Raw genomic sequence first — 20214 nt, forward strand, 5'->3', positions numbered from 1 at the left:
ACTTTTCACATATAGGTGGCGTATGCCTTTTTATTACATTGTTTTATGTACATATTCTGTTTGTCAATGTTTGTCACTCACTGATCCAAATATTTGATATTTCGTTTTTCCTAACTTGAAAGAAATAGATATATTTGATAGTTTTAATGCAACCGAATATCGACAACGATCACAAGATATACGACCGCGCAGGTAATACCTGTGCTGTGAAATACTAGTTATTTTTCTGTTTAGAAATATGAGACCTATATTGGAATCGAAGGGGTAGCGGTAGGGTTACTAATGAATTTGGTGGACAAAGAAAAGGAAGTAATGTTGTTAGGTAACATATTTTAGATAACATTTCGGGTGGATATACACCATGGATCTACATTACTTTGTTACAATTTGAGTCTAAAAAACTATAATTTTCTGAAACTATTATTTTACCTGTAATATTCAGAAAAGCACCCCTATGCATATTTGTAACGGATGATACAACGCACTTTGAATTTCGTCTTTAATACATGATATAGTTTTGACAATGTCAACGAAATTTTAAAAAATCTGTTATTCAACGTGAAGTAATAAAGTCCCTATTACTGCTTATCGTAAAGTTTACTTTGACGGTTGTGGCGGTTTTGTCGATACTGTGGTTGTAAATGAAGATAAATTGCGACGGTTTGGTCAATGTAACTGCACTTTGTAAAAAATATGGACGGTGTGGTTAATATTACTGCACTTTGTAAAGTAAAATTGTAACGGTTTGGTCCATGTTACTTTTACACTTTGTAAAGTTAAACTGTGAAAAGTTAGAGACAATCAAAGGAATATGCTGAATATGTATCAAGAGGTTGTCGTGCTGTTATATGCTTAAAGATTTGATTTAAAGACATGTGTCATGTGTTGCCTTTTTGATTAAGCATTGAATACTTAATTTTGGATGTCGTCGGAACTTTAAGACAACAAGCGGCGCAGACAAATCGAATACTGCGCGACATCTAAAATTAAGCATCCAATGCTTATAGTTATATTCATATCCATACTGGTGTCTATTTGTATGAAATATATTTGAATTTGAAAGTAAAGCCATTATATACGTTCTTAGTCACGGATATGAAACATACATGGAACAGCCATATTAAAATGTTATTTAGTTAGCTTCCAATATAAATAGTGCCAGAAACATTGTAAAGGAAACTTATTTGTCTTGACGAATAGATGTGATTGAATGATTATTTGTCACAAGTACGTATGAAATTGGCTATGTAATGTCCTAAATTTCCAATGTAACATAAGGGAAAATGAACACTGAATGTAAATAAGATTTTATAAAGTATCCTTAATGCATCTATGATTATTATATTAAGCGATTCCAATCGCTATTTAATTTAGAATGTAAGGAACCTAATAAAATAATCTCAATCTTAAATTAGACAAATAATATTAAACCACCACAAAGGAAACAGTTGAATGATATACTTTGCAAATTAGATTTTTGGTTAATTAGCGATATATAGAGGTAATTTTTATTATTATTTGTATAAACAAGGCTCTTGTCAGATTTAATAATTGTATGTATCATGTATTCAAATAAATATAAATAGAATATAAACAAAACACGTTCTTACCCATTTTGGAAAGTTTATCTAGCATTCACACACAGGATTGGCTTTTAGTACGCTCTTAGCATGCGGCAATTTACTAAACCTTGTGATATTTTGACAGTTAAAATATTTCCTTATTTGTTAGAGTTACAAACAATAAGCTTTTAAAACGAGTAGAGAGCAGTTTCTTGAGTAATCACGTAAAATGTTGATAAATGAGTTGTTTTATTTAATACCCTTTGACAATTTTTTCTTCCTTTTTCCTGATTTTAAAGATACACGACACCATGACATTGCAAGGAATTAACGAATACCACTAGAGTTTTCAATAGTTTGATTGTTCAGTTAGGTATACAATTTGATCAGTAAAGTATCTCATTTCGTCTAAATCTATGTCATATAATAACTCATGATCAGGTATAGCATCAGTTAAATGGACTTTACATGTATCTATTAAATATTAACACTTTTTGAATTTTGGTTTTGTTTTTCGGTGATGTTTTTTGGTTGGGGGTTGTTGGATTTCTTTTTTTCTGTCGTATTTAATCTTTTCATCATATGACATTATACCCAATTTTTACTACATTTTCAATCTTGTTATGTTACATCTTTTAAAAGTGATTCAATTATATAATGGTCAAATTTAAGAGCTAATGCTACATTTTGCCCACGAATTCATTTATTGTTATCAGTTCAAAAAGATGAGTCTTGTTAAGCATTGTTTAGTTTTAAAATTTGTATCAAGCTCATATATCATCTTTACCAATGTTTTTGTTTCATTTTTCTGTTGATGAATAAAACAATAAATTGATTGGTTACATTTGTTTATCATTCAAAGAATTTAAAAATACAAAAAAACACAGATATCACTTCGATGACACCTATCAACATCACATCGATGATTAGAAAATCACTTGTCTGTACTTCATACAGTATGACGTCATGATAACGTTGACGTCATCATCTCGATAGTTCTCAGGAAATGTATCATAACGTTATTGAACAATAATAAAATAGCATATTTACTTTATATAGACGTTTTCATTAATACAAGTGATATTAAATCTAATATTCTAAATATTAAGTATGAAAAATTCAGTAGTTTCAAAGGTTTGTATTATGTTGATGCCTATTTATACAATGATTTAGAGACTACCCCTGCTACGTGCAATTTAATGAGTGAATGAAAAAACACAACGTAAATATTGGAGATAAAAGGTACCATTGTGAATCATACTAGAGAGACCAATTGTTCTAATTTTGTGTAAATTAAAACTGCCTCATTTTGAGGATAGTGCGAATTAAATTATTCTAACTAAACGGAATAGTTATTCAATTTCCAGCAAGAACTGCAAAATAAACGGTTTATTGAAAAGTTTTTTTCAAAATGTATGGTTTATTTACTGTCCTTAATCACTTGTGCTGATGCACTCTGGTCATTTGTGGTTGAAGAATACGCTAATCACGTGAATAGGCAGTATATAAAGCGTAACAGAAATGCATAAAATATTGTATTGGATATCGCTGTTATTAATTTATATAATAAAGATTTGAGGAATATTCCTGATTATGGTATATTTTCGATTATTAAAACAGTAACTTCGGATTGCCTATACTTAGCTGCTTGTGATAAGTTAAATGAAATGTTGTTGAAAATAGTACAGTCATTCTATGAATATCTTTTAAAAATCTGTCAAATAAACTATCATTTGAAAGAAAGAATTGAAATTGCGTGATGTTCACCCTTTCCCAAACTTTCTTTATTTTTACTTTCATTTTCATAGTTTTTCAATATAGACGTATTTTGACATCACACAACAATATTCTATTAGGAGAGTTCTTTTTTCAAGGGGACCCTCGTTGCTAAACAAACATTAGAGCCGGAGCTATGAACCCTAATGTTAACATAACCGCCTATGGAAAATGCTTTAGTGGACTATACCAATGAATGCTATGGTATGGTATCATGAGCTAATTTCGAAGTTTCTTTTCATATATAAATAACAACTCCTTTAAAAAATTAGAAATTATTTCAAACAAAGAAATCTATAAGGAATAAGGAGAGCTAATATTGAGACGAACAAGTGCCAACTTCCTGTTGCTCTGTTAGCTTTTAGGTCAAATGAGTCCCTCAGAAATTTGATATTTTGCTCTCTCTCTCTCTCTCTCTCTCTCTCTCTCTCTCTCTCTCTCTCTCTCTCTCTCTCGTTCATGTTATCGTAAAACCACAGTTATTTAAGTATCCGGTAAATATTTTGCACCTGTAGAAACGCCTTCAACTTCATTTATCAATTAGTGTAGTTTTGTTTAAGCAATTACATTTTTGATGATATCAATGACATATGACTCGATGCATTCACAATATTTCGCATTTATTAATGCTCGAATACAACTTTCACATAAACCACGCTGCGGATTAAAGTACGAAAGTAGCACGTCAAAGATGTTTAAAAATTTAATTTCCATCTCGAAAACGCTTTATTCCTAATTTTGTTTCTCGAATGGTCTGTAAATGTTGATGTTTACAATGTTTTACCGATCAAAGACAGAAAGGCACGCAGTTCGTAATTTATAAAGTTTTTACTGCTTTATTTTAACAACACATACGAGTGACCCGGTATTGGAGACGACCTGACATTGGTGACTTCACAGTTTATAAACTAGGAATTACAATTGCCAAGACGATTGTTTTCTGTCGAACTTTATGAGAGGGCTATACAGAACGGAAGCAAAAGTGTGTTGTTGCTTTGAGCATTTATTAATCACAACACTAAATAACTGAGTGTGTTTTATCTGACATTAAAGCATTTTATTATCAGAGAGTTCACTTAATTGAAAGCAACCTTCTTCATTATTGTTCAAATTGATAATAAGATAATGGTGACGTTCCGTGTTTATTTTAACATCCACATATACCGAATATCGGTTAAAGATTTTTGTTTCAAGCGTATATATTCTACTCTTGTAGTTTCTACAAAAGACACAGTTATGTCCACTCGATTGCAATTTACTAAATATGGACTTGTCATTAAATAAATAACGACCTCGTATCTTTGCAATAAACCCCAGATAAAGTTCTGCCCCAATATTCATGGTTCATATCTGCTTATTGCTTACCTAATTTTTTTTAAATATTACTCACAAATCAAACATTGGATATGCAAAACTCTCTCCAATCTTGAATATGTCAATATGTTGTTGTCATAATAATAACAAGGTTAATAACAACCTTTACCTTTACATTTGTGTTCTTCCTCAAATTCTGTGTGGTGAGATGCTCTATCAGTTGATGAAGCAGCGGGACTTCGAGAAATTATTACTCTGGTTACTGTCCATTCTGAAAATGTTGACAACTCAGAAAATATTTTACCATTTATTCATGTGATTGATCCTCAGTAGAACGTCATTTTATATCTTTTTGAACCTGTCTACTCCTTTTACTTTTAAATATGTTCTTGATGAAAACAAATAATTTCTTTTATATATCAGTTAATAATTTGTGCAAATTAATTTATATGAAATATAATATAATACAACTAAAAAAACCTGAATCATATCTATAGCATTATACATTTACAAATCTTATAGTTGTTCACCCTAATGAATAAATGATTTAAAAATCATTAAATAAAACGAAGTTTTCAACATTTCCTTAAAAGATATGTATTCTCAATTATAACTTAGATAAGCAATATTGATTAAAAATCAATAAACCATGACGATGCATGAAAAAGAAAAATCGGCATTTTCAGCACGTGCTTTAGATTGACAGCAACTTCTTGCAATTGACATAAGTGGCAGTAATAGTCTCAAATGAAATACACTTAAATTGTGGAGAATACCATTGAGGAAAAAAATCAAAGCCATTTGAATGTGTGTGTCTAAATTCCCTTTACGACAGGTTGTGATCACCTATATTGTTTTGAATATTTGCCAAAGCGTATACAAATTTATTTTTCAAATAATTTTTAAATATTATGTGTATCGTCATTTCCAATGACAACAAACAACAACCCGCAAGTTTTGGTGGGATCTCAACCAAATCGTGGGTGTTGCATAAAGATCCACCATTCCAAAAGCAAGACAAACATATGAGTACTATTTCATGTAATAAATACATAATATGATATGAAAATTGAGAACTTTGATTCAGTGTATATTAAGTCAGAGCGCAGAACAAGTTATTGTACTAAATTGTTCTTGGAAACTTTATAAACCGGACAAATTTCTCTTTTAAAACTTTTGAGAGGAAAAAAAGCAAAAATAGTTTTGTTGTTTGAGCATTTAGAAATCACAGCATGTCTCCTGTTTGCGAATTACAGGAACCCATTTTTCTCGAAAAGTTCACTTGATTGAAAACAAGCTTCTTTATCATTGTAAAATTGGTAAGAAAATAACATGACGTTCCGCTAATTGTTGCAGCATTTTTCGTAAAAAAAAATTGGTCTATCTCTTCCGTTCAGAAATGTTAAAATCATTATTTCAAAGGTGCTTGTCAAGTACTTTGATGTTGTGTTGTGCAGCAGTTAATGATGTTTATTTTTTTTTAACAGTTTATGATTGACACTAAAATGCATAACCGATACGGGTTAAGAAATTCAATGAATGTTGAAGGGGCATTTAACAAGTCTGAATCATTTTAAACTAGAGTATTTTATATTGCTAGTTAAAAAAAAGTAAAATGAACCAAGTTTACACGATAAATAACATAGAAAACTGGCCATATTGCACCTTACTTTATTTTAAGGAGTTATATTCCTTTGATGAAAAAATGAATTTTGATGATCCATTTTAATTCAAATTTTAAATCAAAGTACTGATAGTACTGAAAAGCGCTAACCCAGCTTCTGTATGTATATATCAGATATCTGTAAATAACATTTCAGCTTCTATGTAGGTACTATATTTCCTCATGACTGAGTGGCAGCCCTTTAAATGATACAGCCCCGTACATTAAATTCACAATAGCCCGTACAATTGATTCACAATAGCCAGTGCAGTTAAGAGAACAAACTCCTGAAACTGGTTCCCTAACCATTTTATATGATGTATACTTCTGCGCATAGGGGGCGGTTATTCGATGAACCGGAATAGAAAGGATTTAAATATTAATTTCAAGGGTACAATTAACTAAACAGTAACCAAAATTTTGAAAAGGATCAATTGCAAATAACCGAAATATTGACCTATAGTGAAGATGGATTTATCGAGGAAAAAAATCACTTATTTTCTATCGTACCTATATTTAAATGTTTCGAATTTGCATTTATTATTATACTGCTCTTGCATTTATATTATTCATCTTCAAAGTTGGCTAAAACAGCTTTTTCTCAGTACAAAGGTATATTTCTGCATGGTTTTTTTATACCTACATATCCTTTAAATCGGTCTGCCCCCTAAGCAAATCTTTAATATTTTGATAGGTTTTGTTCAAAGGGATAAATTAAGATAACATATTTTTAGGGGCAGTTCAGCTTTAAGGTAGAATTTTGAAGGATGTGGTGTGGGAGAAGAAATGTAGATGTATTGCATTCTTCGGAAAGAACGTGTGCATTGGCGATATCATATGTCAAAAATGAAGAATAATGGTTAATAGAATAGAAAAAAATGGAGTTGGGTAAGTTAGGGTTTTCCGTCTCGGCATCAGGTACGTACCCTCGTATAACGAATGTAGCTGTAAATACTAAACAGAGTTTAGTTGAACGTACGGTGAATAATGAATGTGCTCAAACCTCAAGTAAACATCCCTTTACATTTGCAACTATCGCCCTTCCCGTTATGTTTGTTGGATATACCAAGGCGACGTACATAATTTGTCGCAAAAAGTCCAAAGGTTTGTGTATTATTTCACGTTAAGCACCTGTAGACATTTTCAAATAGCAATGCGTGCTTGTTCTAAATGGGGACAAGTGTTGTATTTCTCATTTGAAAGATAACCTTTTGCGAGCTGGGCATGACGTTGAAACGTCTAAACTAAGAAAAGTTTCCTCAGAAATCAACCAAAGTGAAAACACAGATTTACTCAGTGATATAAGGGAACGAATAATGCAAGGTTTCACAAAGAAATTTAATTAAGAAAGACATTAAACATGTATGACGAGGATTATTATAATCTAACGTGCCTTTCGTTGGTCAGTCGTCATGTTCTAAACTGAATGAGATTTAAGAAAAATAAGTGCTCGATTTTAACGTCATTGTGGACACTGCATAGAAGATTATTTGATAATCGTAGTTATGATCCTATACAGAAATGAAGCAAGATAACACATTCCTTCTTTTTTTAAAAAGATATTTGGTTAATGTTTTCAATTGAATAAAAATGACTTTTAAAATCGCAATGCTAGACTTTCAAAAGTTGCTAATATCTCCCTGGTTGTAAATAAACGCATAAAGATTACATGTATCGTATAATAGAAAGTAAACTAAAATAAAATTTCCAGATAATAAAGTAAATAAAACCGTCCATAACTCATACTTTAAATAACACTCACATATCCAATTTAGAATATTTTACTCTACATTTTGAAATAAAAATTACAATAAAAGGAAAATATTTACCACTGCTTTTCTGTTCTTTCTCAAAATCTGTGTGATGAGATGCCCCATCAGATGACGAATCTGTGGGACTTTGAGAAATTATCACTCTAGGTTCTGTACCTTCTGAAATGTTTAATAGCTCAATGAATGTTTTAACATTTTATTCATCGTTGAAAATTTGGTATAACATTCTTGAATTGTCAGAATCAGAAATCTGATGAAGGTTAGAAATATCCTTAGTAAAATGGCTCTTTGTCTTTAATATTATCTGCCAAGCCCATTTACTTATAAACATGATTAAAATGTAAGGTTTCTTTTAATCATCAATAAGTTTAACTATTTACGGTTATTGAACAAGGAATGAAATGATGCATTATCCGTACAGACGCATTATATATGCTACAGGCTTCACTAATTCTTTAAATATCACTCACATATCCAACATAGATTATATCAGTTTACATATTAGATGTTTTGGTAATAAAAGTTGCAAAGCAAGGACACTTTAACCTTTGCTTTTATGTTCCTCCTCAAAGCCTGTGTAAAGAGAAGCGTCATCAGTTGATGAATGTGCGGAACCTTGATTCACTCTGGTCACTGTACCTTCTGAAATGTTTAGAAACTCAATAAATGTTTTACCATTCTATTCAATTTTGGGCAGTTGGAATGAACTTCTTGATTAGTCAGAAATATCATGTTATTCATAACTTCAATTTCGATTGAAATAGCATATGAAGGTTGTCAGATACCCTCAGTACAATGCATTTTTATCTACTTTAACCTGTTTTACTCATTAACTATTATGTTATTTGATCATAACACATTGTTTCTTTTAATCATTAATAATACCATTTTAAGTTGGCTTTGTCTGTAATAACACTTCAATTTGATTTTGTTATGTATTTCTTCAATGACAATTGTTAAATTAAATTGCACAATAACTGAAAATTATTCAAATATAAGCATTAATAAATCACTCTTTGAATATTATGAGGTGAACAAATACGGTCGGGGTTGACCAAATTTATTATAAAGCTCTTTAGGCCATATTGGATTTCATCACTCCAACCGTATTTGTTCATCTCAAAATGTCAGAAAATGACTCCATATTCCTTAAGTAAATTAAACTATCTGAGGTCATTGACCATGATGAAATCATTAATGTTTCATTTCACATCTAAAATGTTTTTTGTAATAAAACATACTATTACCTTTGTTTTTTTGTTCTATCCCTGATCCTGTTTGGTGAGATGACCAATCACTAGATGAATCTGCGGGACTTCGAGATATAAATAATCTGGTTACTGGGCCTTCTGAAAATTTTGACAATTAAGAAAAAAAGTGTATATTTTTACTTATGTTTTCGATCAAAAATTGAAAATTCGAAAATAATTCTGGATGAAAATTTTTTTTGATGCTTCTTACAACTGCAATTATGATTAAATTAACTACTCTTTATTATAATCGTTTCTAAATTAAAATCAAATTTTAAAAATCTCCACATGAAAGAGTTACATTCGCAACTTTGATAATGTAATTATATCCTTGTCCACTTTTTATATTCAGTCATTGCGTTATTACCAATGTTTATTATTACAAGGAAGGTCTTTACCTGTTATTTCACCTTCTTTCGGTACCCATGGTTTTAACTTCTCTCGATTCTAAAATAAATATTAAGATATATAAAGCAAATAATTTACTTTTCGGTAATACAAGAACTCCTTAAACAAGGTAACTCTATGCGTTAGCGGGTTATGTTAATTTTTTTCTGCAATGATCGCTACCTTCATAACCCGAATGAATCATAAAAGAAAGCATTTTATTGTTTATATTAACTTCTTTCTTTTTAGCTAATTGATAAATTGATTATAGAAAGTAAGTAAAATTTACTAAATTACTATTAATGTACATAAGTACGTTAGCTAAAAGAAACAGCCAAATCGTCTCCTGTGAGACTTTGATTCTGACATTGTCATGATTATTTCGTGCAGTCCGTGATTTTTCCTAGGTCCTTGTAGGTTTGGAACAATCGATAAACAGGGCGTGTCAATATATGTTCTGTCATTTTCTTGTCAGTTTCAGTCGCTGTAGATTTCGACCAATCGATAAATGGGGCGTGTAGATTGCAGTCTGGCTGTTTGTTTAGAGCTATGAATTAACTATAAATTTCCGTAAGAAGTAGAAGGAATAATGCTTGTTGGATGTACTTATATAAAAATAACCTTTGACTGCGTGTTGTATAACGTCCATTCACTTGAACGATTAAACAGTTCTTCTAAATTCACTTCAATAGATTCTGAAATTAAAGTAGACATATTACTGTTATTTTCTTTTACAATAACATACATAAACCAAAATAAAGGCTTTGATTCTTGTTTATCAATTTGCTCTGTTGCTAAGAACTCTTGATTTTATGACACATTCGCACTGATTACATGAGATCCCACATCAAGACAGTTATAGGTTTTTAGATTGTTATTGAAATCAGAGTCTAATTACTATTTGATGCTATATATATATATATATATATATATATATATATATATATATATATATATATATATATATATATATATATATATATATATATATATATATATATTCTTTTAATATTTTGTTTAATGTTGCATAAAAGCATTACTATGCACTATCATTTGTTCTAAAAAAAACGAGTAATACTTGTATTTGATTAATTTTTTTATGTATTTTCTACGTTTTGCATCACTTTGATCATTGAGGTGTTTTGTACACAGTAAAATTTAAAAAAAAAAGACTGTTGTGAGTCTAAATTCCTTAACAAATTTGCTTTAATATACTACATTTAAATATTTTTCAAAACCTCTAAATTGACATAAAAATGTAATGCACATATTTATAAGAAAATAACATTTGGAGTTTTAGGCATTTACTTTGCACTTTATAAACAATGCTAAATATAATACGTTTGTGGTCATAATTAAAAGTTATACTAAATGACCTTTACCATCTGTGAATCTTCTTCAGAAAGTGGTGTGAAAAACGCTTTATGAAAAAAGGTTATTACAGATATAACATTTTGAATCTCAATCCACAGCTCTTTTTCTACGCTAAACAGAGCGATATATTAACTTGGTTTAAAACTATGATACAAATATATGATCCTTTTTACAAGAAATTCAACCAAGGGCTTTAACACTTTATTGAAGTATTTCATTTGTTGGAAAACATAAATCAAATTATTTATATCCAAAGTATTCTAGAATTAAATACTAATGATGCGGTCGAACAGTATTTTTTCATTCGATAGCGTTTATAAGTATCCCTTAAAATTGCTTTTGTCTAAACCTGAAAATAAGGCCATATTTTATATTTGTTTCCGTCCTCAAACCCTACCGTGCACTAGGTGTTGATTAATATGGTTTGTTCGACCTTTTTTCAATTTTAACAAATTGATTACAAATCTGACCAATATATAAAAAATGATAATCTTTTGACTGCAAATTCAATTACTTGAATGTACCAAAAACAACGTTGGGCAAGACCTGTCCTTGCATCCTCCGTTCATAGCAGTATATCATTTAATAATGTTTTTACCTTTTCTTTTATATCCTATATGCGGCCATGTTTTGAGTGCGCTTTGGTGCTGAAAAGATGTAAAGATTTCTCAGAAATGTTTGTAAACTTTGATAAAAATATATGTACTTTGCTCTGTGTGTATTATAGCTATTCAATTTTTGGGAACGAAATCATAACAATTGTGATTTTTAATAAGAAAACTTAATGGTTGATACAGTTTATAGACTATGTAGTTCTCCTTTTTTTAAAGAAACATTCAAATTGTAAACCTAAAATATTCGGATTTTTTCTCTAATAAATGATAAAATATAGTTTTAAATTTAATTTTAAAGTAGATCTGACAGGAAATTTAATGACCACTCAGCATCTTCAATTTCAATTATGTCATGTATGGATATTTTGGAGGGTTGGAGAAGTAGAAAAACTTATTATAATTTTTAAAAGTGTTGTTTTTTTTATACGGGTAACACAAATAACGGTTAAATTTATTCTGTTTGTAAGTTATAGTTTTATATATATATATATATATATATATATATATATATATATAAATATATATATATATATATAAATATATATATATATATATATATATATATATATATAAAGCACAGAGATATTCACCTTTTTGGAGCTCCACCTCCGCCCCGGCCGGGGCTTGAACTCACGACCTCTGGAACCCATTCTCCTAGCAGTGAGCGGCCACCGCGCTAACCACTGGGCCATCTTGGCAAGACAAAAATCTTGCTTTCGATGACGAAGGGAAACTAGCGCGCTGGTCGCTCACTACACGGTCGTTTGAGATACAGGTGGAATGCAGTTAAACGACAATTTAAGAGGATCGGGACGATACACATTGCATAGATATATACAAATAATAAGCACAAACATTCTCTGTGCTTTATGTATATCTTTATCATTCACTATGGGCAGGTATATGTCAATTTGAGAGTTATTGCAATGTTTGTGCTTATTATTTGTATATATCTATGCAATGTGTATCGTCCCGATCCTCTCAAATTGTCGTTTAACTGCATTCCACCTGTATCTCAAACGACCGTGTAGTGAGCGACCAGCGCGCTAGTTTCCCTTCGTCATCGAAAGCAAGATTTTTGTCTTGCCTAGATGGCCCAGTGGTTAGCGCGGTGGCCGCTCACTGCTAGGAGAATGGGTTCCAGAGGTCGTGAGTTCAAGCCCCGGCCGGGGCGGAGGTGGAGCTCCAAAAAGGTGAATATCTCTGTGCTTCATGTATATCTTTATCATTCACTATGGGCAGGTATATGTCAATTTGAGAGTTATTGCAATGTTTGTGCTTATTATATATATATATATATATATATATATATATATATATATATATATATCCCCACATTTGGGAAAACTGTTTTAATATAGGAACTGTAAAATATGTCATTAATTGTTTAAAAATTGGTAGTGAAAAATAATGTTTTTGAACGATGTATACAGTTCAGTTTCAGTGAAAAAGACATTAATTACAAAGTCATTTGTTAAATAGCTCACACAAAGAGTCACTCTTTAACTATACTTGTAATAGGGTATGTAAGACTCGTTCGCTTTCACTTTCGTTCTCCAACTTCCGGGTACATCATTGTCATCGTGACATTCGTAGGTAATGGTGTATTTTTTTGCAACCGTTTGAACGCATCGTACCGGCCAAAAAGAAGACGCCCCGTTTGTTCGGATTCCCTACTGACGTTAAGGAAAAGAAGAAATGGATATAAAGATGCAGGTAAGTCAAAACAAATTAAAAGAATGCATGATTGTCGTTATTCAGTGTTATTTCAAGGTCAAGAAAATAAATGGATTTAAAAACCAACTTCTTCAAATCGTGAGTGTATTTTTTTTTTTAATTAAAGACGATTATGTTCCAGCCAAACGTTTTTATAGACTAAGCATTTGATTTGTATGCTTTTATTTAACAATGTTGAGACTGTATAGCCCTTTTCACAATATCACATTGTTCTTGGCAGTCAAGGCCTTTTCACTACCATACAGTAATGTCGTGTATTTCAGAGCCTGTTTCACTTTCCCCTCAAAACAAAACCAGTTTTGATATTCATTATCATATGCCTTTAGTATCTAATGCAAAATATAATTTTATTGATATTTAATAAAATAATATTGAGCCTGTTGTTCCGACGAGCGGACAGAGAGTACAACCATAATAATAGGCAGGGTAGCTGTCATTTCAAAGGTGGGACGAGAAAATTCTGACCGAACCTTTTTTTTCGTTTAGCAAATATGTGGGATATTTCCCACATTGTTCACACTTGAAAGGTAATGCAATAAAGCTGAAGCACGATAAACACTTACCCATTTTCTTTAACATTGTGCTTTACTTTCGATTTTAAATGTACCAGTCTTACTCATTCATAATTTTATGTTCGGTTTCAGGCGGTCTAAAAATTGCGAAAATAGAACGCGCGTATGATATTACTTCTTTATTATTATTATTTTCACCGAAAACGTCCGTTCCTGCAATATGTCTACTTATGTAGAAATATGTATATTGATTAGATTTACGTTAATGCTACATTTATTACTTTACATAAAATAATGCTTATTTGGGACAAGAGAGAGAAACAATAATTAGAGAGAGAGAGAGAGAGAGAGAGAGAGAGAGAGAGAGCCTAAAAGTACATATTAATAAATAGTTCTTTTGAAGAGTTCGCATCTGCTCAAATAGCAATGGATGCAACGGAGATAGTTTAAGATATGCCGTCTGACATGATCTCACAGTCCCTGTCTTACAGCATTTCTAAAAGCAGTCACATGCGTTTCGTTTTCGTTTGACTGATATCCTGGTTAAGCTTGATCACTGCGGAGTTTTGCAACATCTTAAAGCAGGAGTTTTCATATCAGCTGTTAAGGGTTTTAACATCTAAGACGAACTTCTTTTTGGCGTCTCTCTGAATATTCCACCATTTCTATAGCATGAAGAACACTTCACAAAGAAGGCATCATTAAGCTACAAGATAGGAAAAGCTAGGATCCATGCTGAGAGAGGGAATAAGCGCATCAAAAAATATGAAGTTCTCAATCACATTCCAGCGTAGTATCGATATATGTATACTAAAATATTTCAGTTATGCTGTTGTCTCATAAATCTTCAGGCACCTCTTCTTAAAGAAATTGCTGGCAAATGCAAAATCTAAATACCCTATTAAATATATTAGAAATGTTTTCAATTTCACAAGTACATGTAGTAGTTCTTTGTGATCTTCAGCTGCAAAGGAAAACCAATTTTGATTCATTAATAACTGCGAATGTTCATTACATGGTCTTATCGCATCAGTAATATAACTAACCTGATATATTTACATCATCCAGTGTCTTTGTCTGTGATAACACTACGTATCGATTTTGTACTATATAACCCATAATACAAATGACGCCAAATTGAGGCGCCGGCGGGGTTTGCTTATTTATAGTTAAAGATTTAATTGTACGATGGCTTAAAATTATATAAATATAAGGAATAAGGACTCATTCTTTGAATATTATGAGGTGATAATTTCGGTTGGGGCGTGATCAAATCTATCATAAGTCCTTCGGGCTTTATTGGATTTGATCACGCCCCGACCAAAATTATCACCTCATAATACTCAAAGAATGATTCCTTATTCCTTATTTACTTCAGTGATTCCAAAAAACATGAAATAAAAGTCTTTCATGGTATAAACGTTTTGAGCACACATCTTATCTTTTACAATTCGTACAATATGCATGTCTTTGGTAGTCCATATCACTAAATTACAACAAGGTAAAGCTGGCCCTGGATTTGATGCCAGTAATAATAGGTTGTCTTTAACAATACACTTCCATAGGTATCAACTGAATATATAAAATTTTCAAGTAACATTACTAGTTCAGAAGACAAAGCAATGAGGGAACTATTACATGATCAAAGCATAATTATTAGACCTGCAGAAAGGTATCTGGGATAGTAGTGATGGACACAAACAAGTGATATGAGGAACGTATGATAAACAGTGCATCATACGATGAAGTTAAGAAAGATGGACGCAAACAACAGATCAAGATCTAGTTAGTAAACAGCATACATTAAAACGGATCAATCTCGTCTGAGTTATGGCATTGTCGTTTACCTACATAAGTATCTTCAGGGCAACTACTGGCAAATCCAAAAAATCATAAGAAAAACCATCCATTCACAACAATAGTAAATGGCCGTCAACTTACAACAGAAAATCTTGGAGAGTATGTCGAATCGCAACTTGAAGAGGCTAACCGGTCGTTAAAAAGTTTCGTACAAGATTCTACAGAGTCTTTAAGAAAACATATACCTTAAATCAACCTGTATCAAATTACTTCCTTGTATGAATGTTAAAGCGTTATATCCCAGTATACCTAGACAAGAATCGCAGGAAGTAATAGCAACAGTTTTCAATCAACGACAGAAAAAAAAGTTTACACTAATAGTAATTTAGAAATGATAGATGCTTCCCGTGAAAAACAAATATATGTTTATATATAAGAAAATTATGTAATTTTGGTTATAGATACAGAAGCTTATCAAATTAGGATTTTTAAGATGTGTCTTGTATTACTTTCATACTTGTATTGGTGAAGTTGATGTCATTTTATCACATCTAAATTCAATAATCTACATTTGCCAATACACACACATTTTCATGCACTCTCTAGTGATTTTATCATGCGATTCAAAAAGATAACAAAGGGTCCATGCGATAAGATTTGTAAAATAAATTATTTATCTTTAATACAAATAAAAATACTCCATTTTGACCTTGTCCTTAGCTGTAAATGGACACTTGACTTCTATGATAGCCGGTAGAGTTGCTGATTGGTAATTTTACTTAAGGTGGGTAATGCCAGTTTTGTGATTATCTCCCTGGACAAAGCCATCAGGTGATGTACCCAAGGCACCAGACTCGTAAATCCAAATACCTGAAGTACAGTAATAACAAATAATATTGGCGTAATTGTAAAAAAAGCTTAACAATCTAAACATCTGCCATTTGACTTAGGAGAGAGATTATCTATATCAAAGCTCATGATTTAAAGCTGTAATCCCTTGATAGCGCAATGGCAACTTGCCTGTTGGCAAAACTATGACTGCACCAGCTTTGCAATATTCCTCAACACCCATTTTTTCGTGTGTGATGCCCCACAGAATTAGAGCTCGTCTTTCAAAATTATAGGCACTTAAGATTTGCCTCTTAAGGGACTTGAAGAATCTACAAAAGAACACTCAAATCTAAAAGTTACAGTATCAAAAATTCACAGTAACACTCAATTATAAAGTAAAGTTATATAATGCTATAGAAATATAATAAAATACATGTCACATGTATTTTATCTTACTTGTGGTCGACAGTAATGAAAATATTGAACATATCTTTTGGGGATGTTGGGGAGTTGAATACCTCTTTCGTTTATTTGCTCCAATAACTTTTCCGAAGTTATAAGCTTCCTTATAGCTGCCCACAAAGCGTTTTCTCTCTGACCAGTTGACATGGATACTGCCTCCATAGTCCTCTCTGGAGAGATAATGTTTTCGAAGCCCTGTTCTATGTTCTTCAACAATAATGTACGTCTCACTCATCAGCAAATCCTCAATATAATATATTTCAGTCTCTTCAGACTTTGGCTCCTCAGAAAGAATTCATTGTAGAGCTACAATGTATTTTGTTATGTATACATGCATTAGTATTGAAGATAGAAAGCAGTGGTAAATACTATTTTACCTATGAATCTTTTTTTCTTGATTGAGTCACTTCATTTTTTGAATAATAATCAGATACATGACTATTAAAATAACGTTATTTCAAAATTTGATAGTATCCAGATATACAGAACGAAAAGAAAATAAAAACCCAGATCTAATATAACTCCAACATCAAAAATAACGTAAAATTGGAAAACTGAAAAAAATAAATTAAAAAGTAATTTCCATTGCAAATAACGGCAACATGTGAAGCGACACAACTGGCCCAGCTGATAATACAAAACGATATGTCTTCATCAGTCACTTTTTATTCAGGACTCTAAACAATTGGTACATTAAAGATAAATATATCTGTATTTATATAGTTATTAACTTTGTTGTGTTTATATATATATATATATATATATATATATATATATATATATATATATATATATATATATATATATATATATATATATATATAGCAGTTTACTTTATTAGTAAATACGCACTTCTACTTCTGTTGCTTAAGTAAATGCGGGCCATAGTAACTGTAGATTTTGGTGGCGCTGACTTTGGATGCTTCAGCCAACTAAATTTAATGTCTGCTAGCTCTTGAATATTTGTAAAAGAAAAATGAGCTTTGCTCCAGCAAGAGAAGAATAGGATTAACATAAATGGTAAACATGATATATATGTACATGTATATTGATAAATAAATTTCAATCCTTCTAATAATGAGATTTTATCGTACCAACTTTTAATCCATGTTCGTAAATAAACAAACAGGTTAAAAGAAAGAAAAATCAAGGTGATGATTCTTGAAAGTGAACAAACCTAAACAATAATGCTGAAGCAATACGATGACACTTGTATTGTCCCAGCTGCACTGGCAGGTTGCATCTGTCACCACTTTTGTATATTCATTATGCAAATTATCTACAAATTCAAAATTTAAGTTAGATGCATGTTATGTTGATCTGGACATTCTTTGCCATTATCATTTATTAAATGTAATAATGATTACATTATTGTTTGTAATGTATATTCCCAAAAAGGTTCCTTGGTTGGTGAATAAACACCTTTCATATATCTGTAAATAAGAAAACGTGTAAACTTAAATAAAATAGCTCCGATATCACCTTTTCTGTCTCCTTTTGGAGAGCGTACCTATGCAAACCCACACTCCCTTTAAAAATGCATTGATGTGTGTATCTTACAAAATGTAGTCTCTCTAAACAAAAGTTTAATCTGCGGTTTATCTCTGCTATCAGAAAAGTAATAGAAAAGTATAGAATGTTGACATTACCTGTACTTTGTATGACGTATCTCATAGAATCATGCACACACGCACTAATAACACCCAGTTCGTCAGCAACAAATTCTCTGTCTTCCTTGTTAACTGAGTATGTCACTCGGCGTAATTTAACCCATACTAAACAGAGAGCGTCATTCTTCACCATGTACCCCGAAGTTAATATCAACGCAAATTCTCGCTACTCACGTGACGTGACTTACAGACCCTAATATTTAAGACAAATGGTAATTTACACAGTTTGATATTTGAATATGTATTTATTTACACAAGATAGTATATTGTTTGAAAATTACTTTTGATTGGCAATGGTGAGGGTTCGTCATAGAATGGCTTTTTTCTGCTACAAGAGCGGCTACAATTAAAAATTCAGACAGATTTTTGCATAACTTAAGACATGGTTATTCATTTGAAATTAAGTTTCAAGGAGAGTCGATCTAGCTTCTACTCTATGTCATATTCTTGTTTATTCAAAACATAAAAACTAAATATTACAACTAAATCGTTATCAAAATACATACAAAGAATTGGACAAAGAAGTCACGTTTTGAGAGGTCTACATTGTAACGGGTCACATGTATGTTACACAGGGATGTCCTCCTCCTCTTTTGTAGAACACGTCAAGTTTGTATCGCATTGTCATTCTTTGTTAGAGATTAATTGATTAAAATGTATCTTACCCATTTTGTTTAGAAATGTGAGTTATCAATATCTGAATTATCCCATTGATCCATTAACCGATCTGCAAATTATCCACTCATATGAATTTACTTAACGCAAACTGTTTAAATATCATAGTTCTTTGTGTGTTCAGATTCAATGTTCCAAATAAACAGTAAGAAAGAATTCATTCACGCCCTGTTTACCAAGTATTCTTGTGTTGCATTTCATTATACTTTTATACCACCTTTTTACCACAGTATTTGAGTTACGTATATGAAATCTGATATTTCAAAAGATTTTACTGCATCGTTACTGCATCGTGTCATTTCAGGATAACTATGCACTACTTTTTAATAAAGAGGTACTACAAAAGTGAACGCTTGTGTGTGAAACATTTGTAGTCTGTTATTAGAATATTCATTTTTATTTTGAGGGGGTGGGGATTTAATAGATATTATGTATTGTTTGGATAATAAGAAACACAATCTCTGTCAATGTCATCAATGTAGGAACAAATGCGTGTATGAAACGTATCGTATAACAAAAACCAAAAACCAAAAATTATTTCAACAGTAACGAAATTTATTTAGTTTGTTATCCGACAAAGTTGCTGCCATTAATATCATGAAAAAGACAATTTCAGATCAAAGGCAAACTGATAGTATTACAGAATCACTCTTTTAACTTTGGAAAACAACTTTGGTGTGACAGGAATGAGCCTACCTACGCATTGAATGTGTAAAAATAATTAATGCTGTGCTCATTAAAATGAATATGATATAAAACGTACAATATATGATTGCACCCATGAAAAAAGAGACCTTATTTCACAATTCAAGATT

At 31.3% G+C, this 20214-nt stretch overlaps 1 protein-coding gene across 5 annotated transcripts in view; it reads right to left on the bottom strand.

Moving 5' to 3' along the window:
* LOC105327327 (uncharacterized) overlaps positions 1-19069 on the bottom strand; it is a 55582-nt gene extending 36513 nt beyond the window's left edge. For all 5 annotated transcript variants that reach the window (XM_066067475.1, XM_066067473.1, XM_066067469.1 and 2 more), the window contains exons 1-8: positions 19006-19069; positions 11697-11745; positions 10346-10419; positions 9736-9784; positions 9335-9436; positions 8634-8729; positions 8145-8246; positions 4822-4923 (exon numbers count right to left, since the gene is read on the bottom strand). In XM_066067475.1, the coding sequence (XP_065923547.1) occupies positions 4822-4923; positions 8145-8246; positions 8634-8729; positions 9335-9436; positions 9736-9784; positions 10346-10419; positions 11697-11745; positions 19006-19035 (604 nt within the window). In that variant the 5' untranslated portion in view covers positions 19036-19069. The remainder of the gene's footprint in view (positions 1-4821; positions 4924-8144; positions 8247-8633; positions 8730-9334; positions 9437-9735; positions 9785-10345; positions 10420-11696; positions 11746-19005) is intronic.
* Positions 19070-20214: the final 1145 nt, after the last annotated feature.

The sequence above is a fragment of the Magallana gigas genome, chromosome 1 (genome assembly GCF_963853765.1).
Source record: "Magallana gigas chromosome 1, xbMagGiga1.1, whole genome shotgun sequence".
Taxonomy (NCBI): Eukaryota; Metazoa; Mollusca; class Bivalvia; order Ostreida; family Ostreidae; genus Magallana; species Magallana gigas.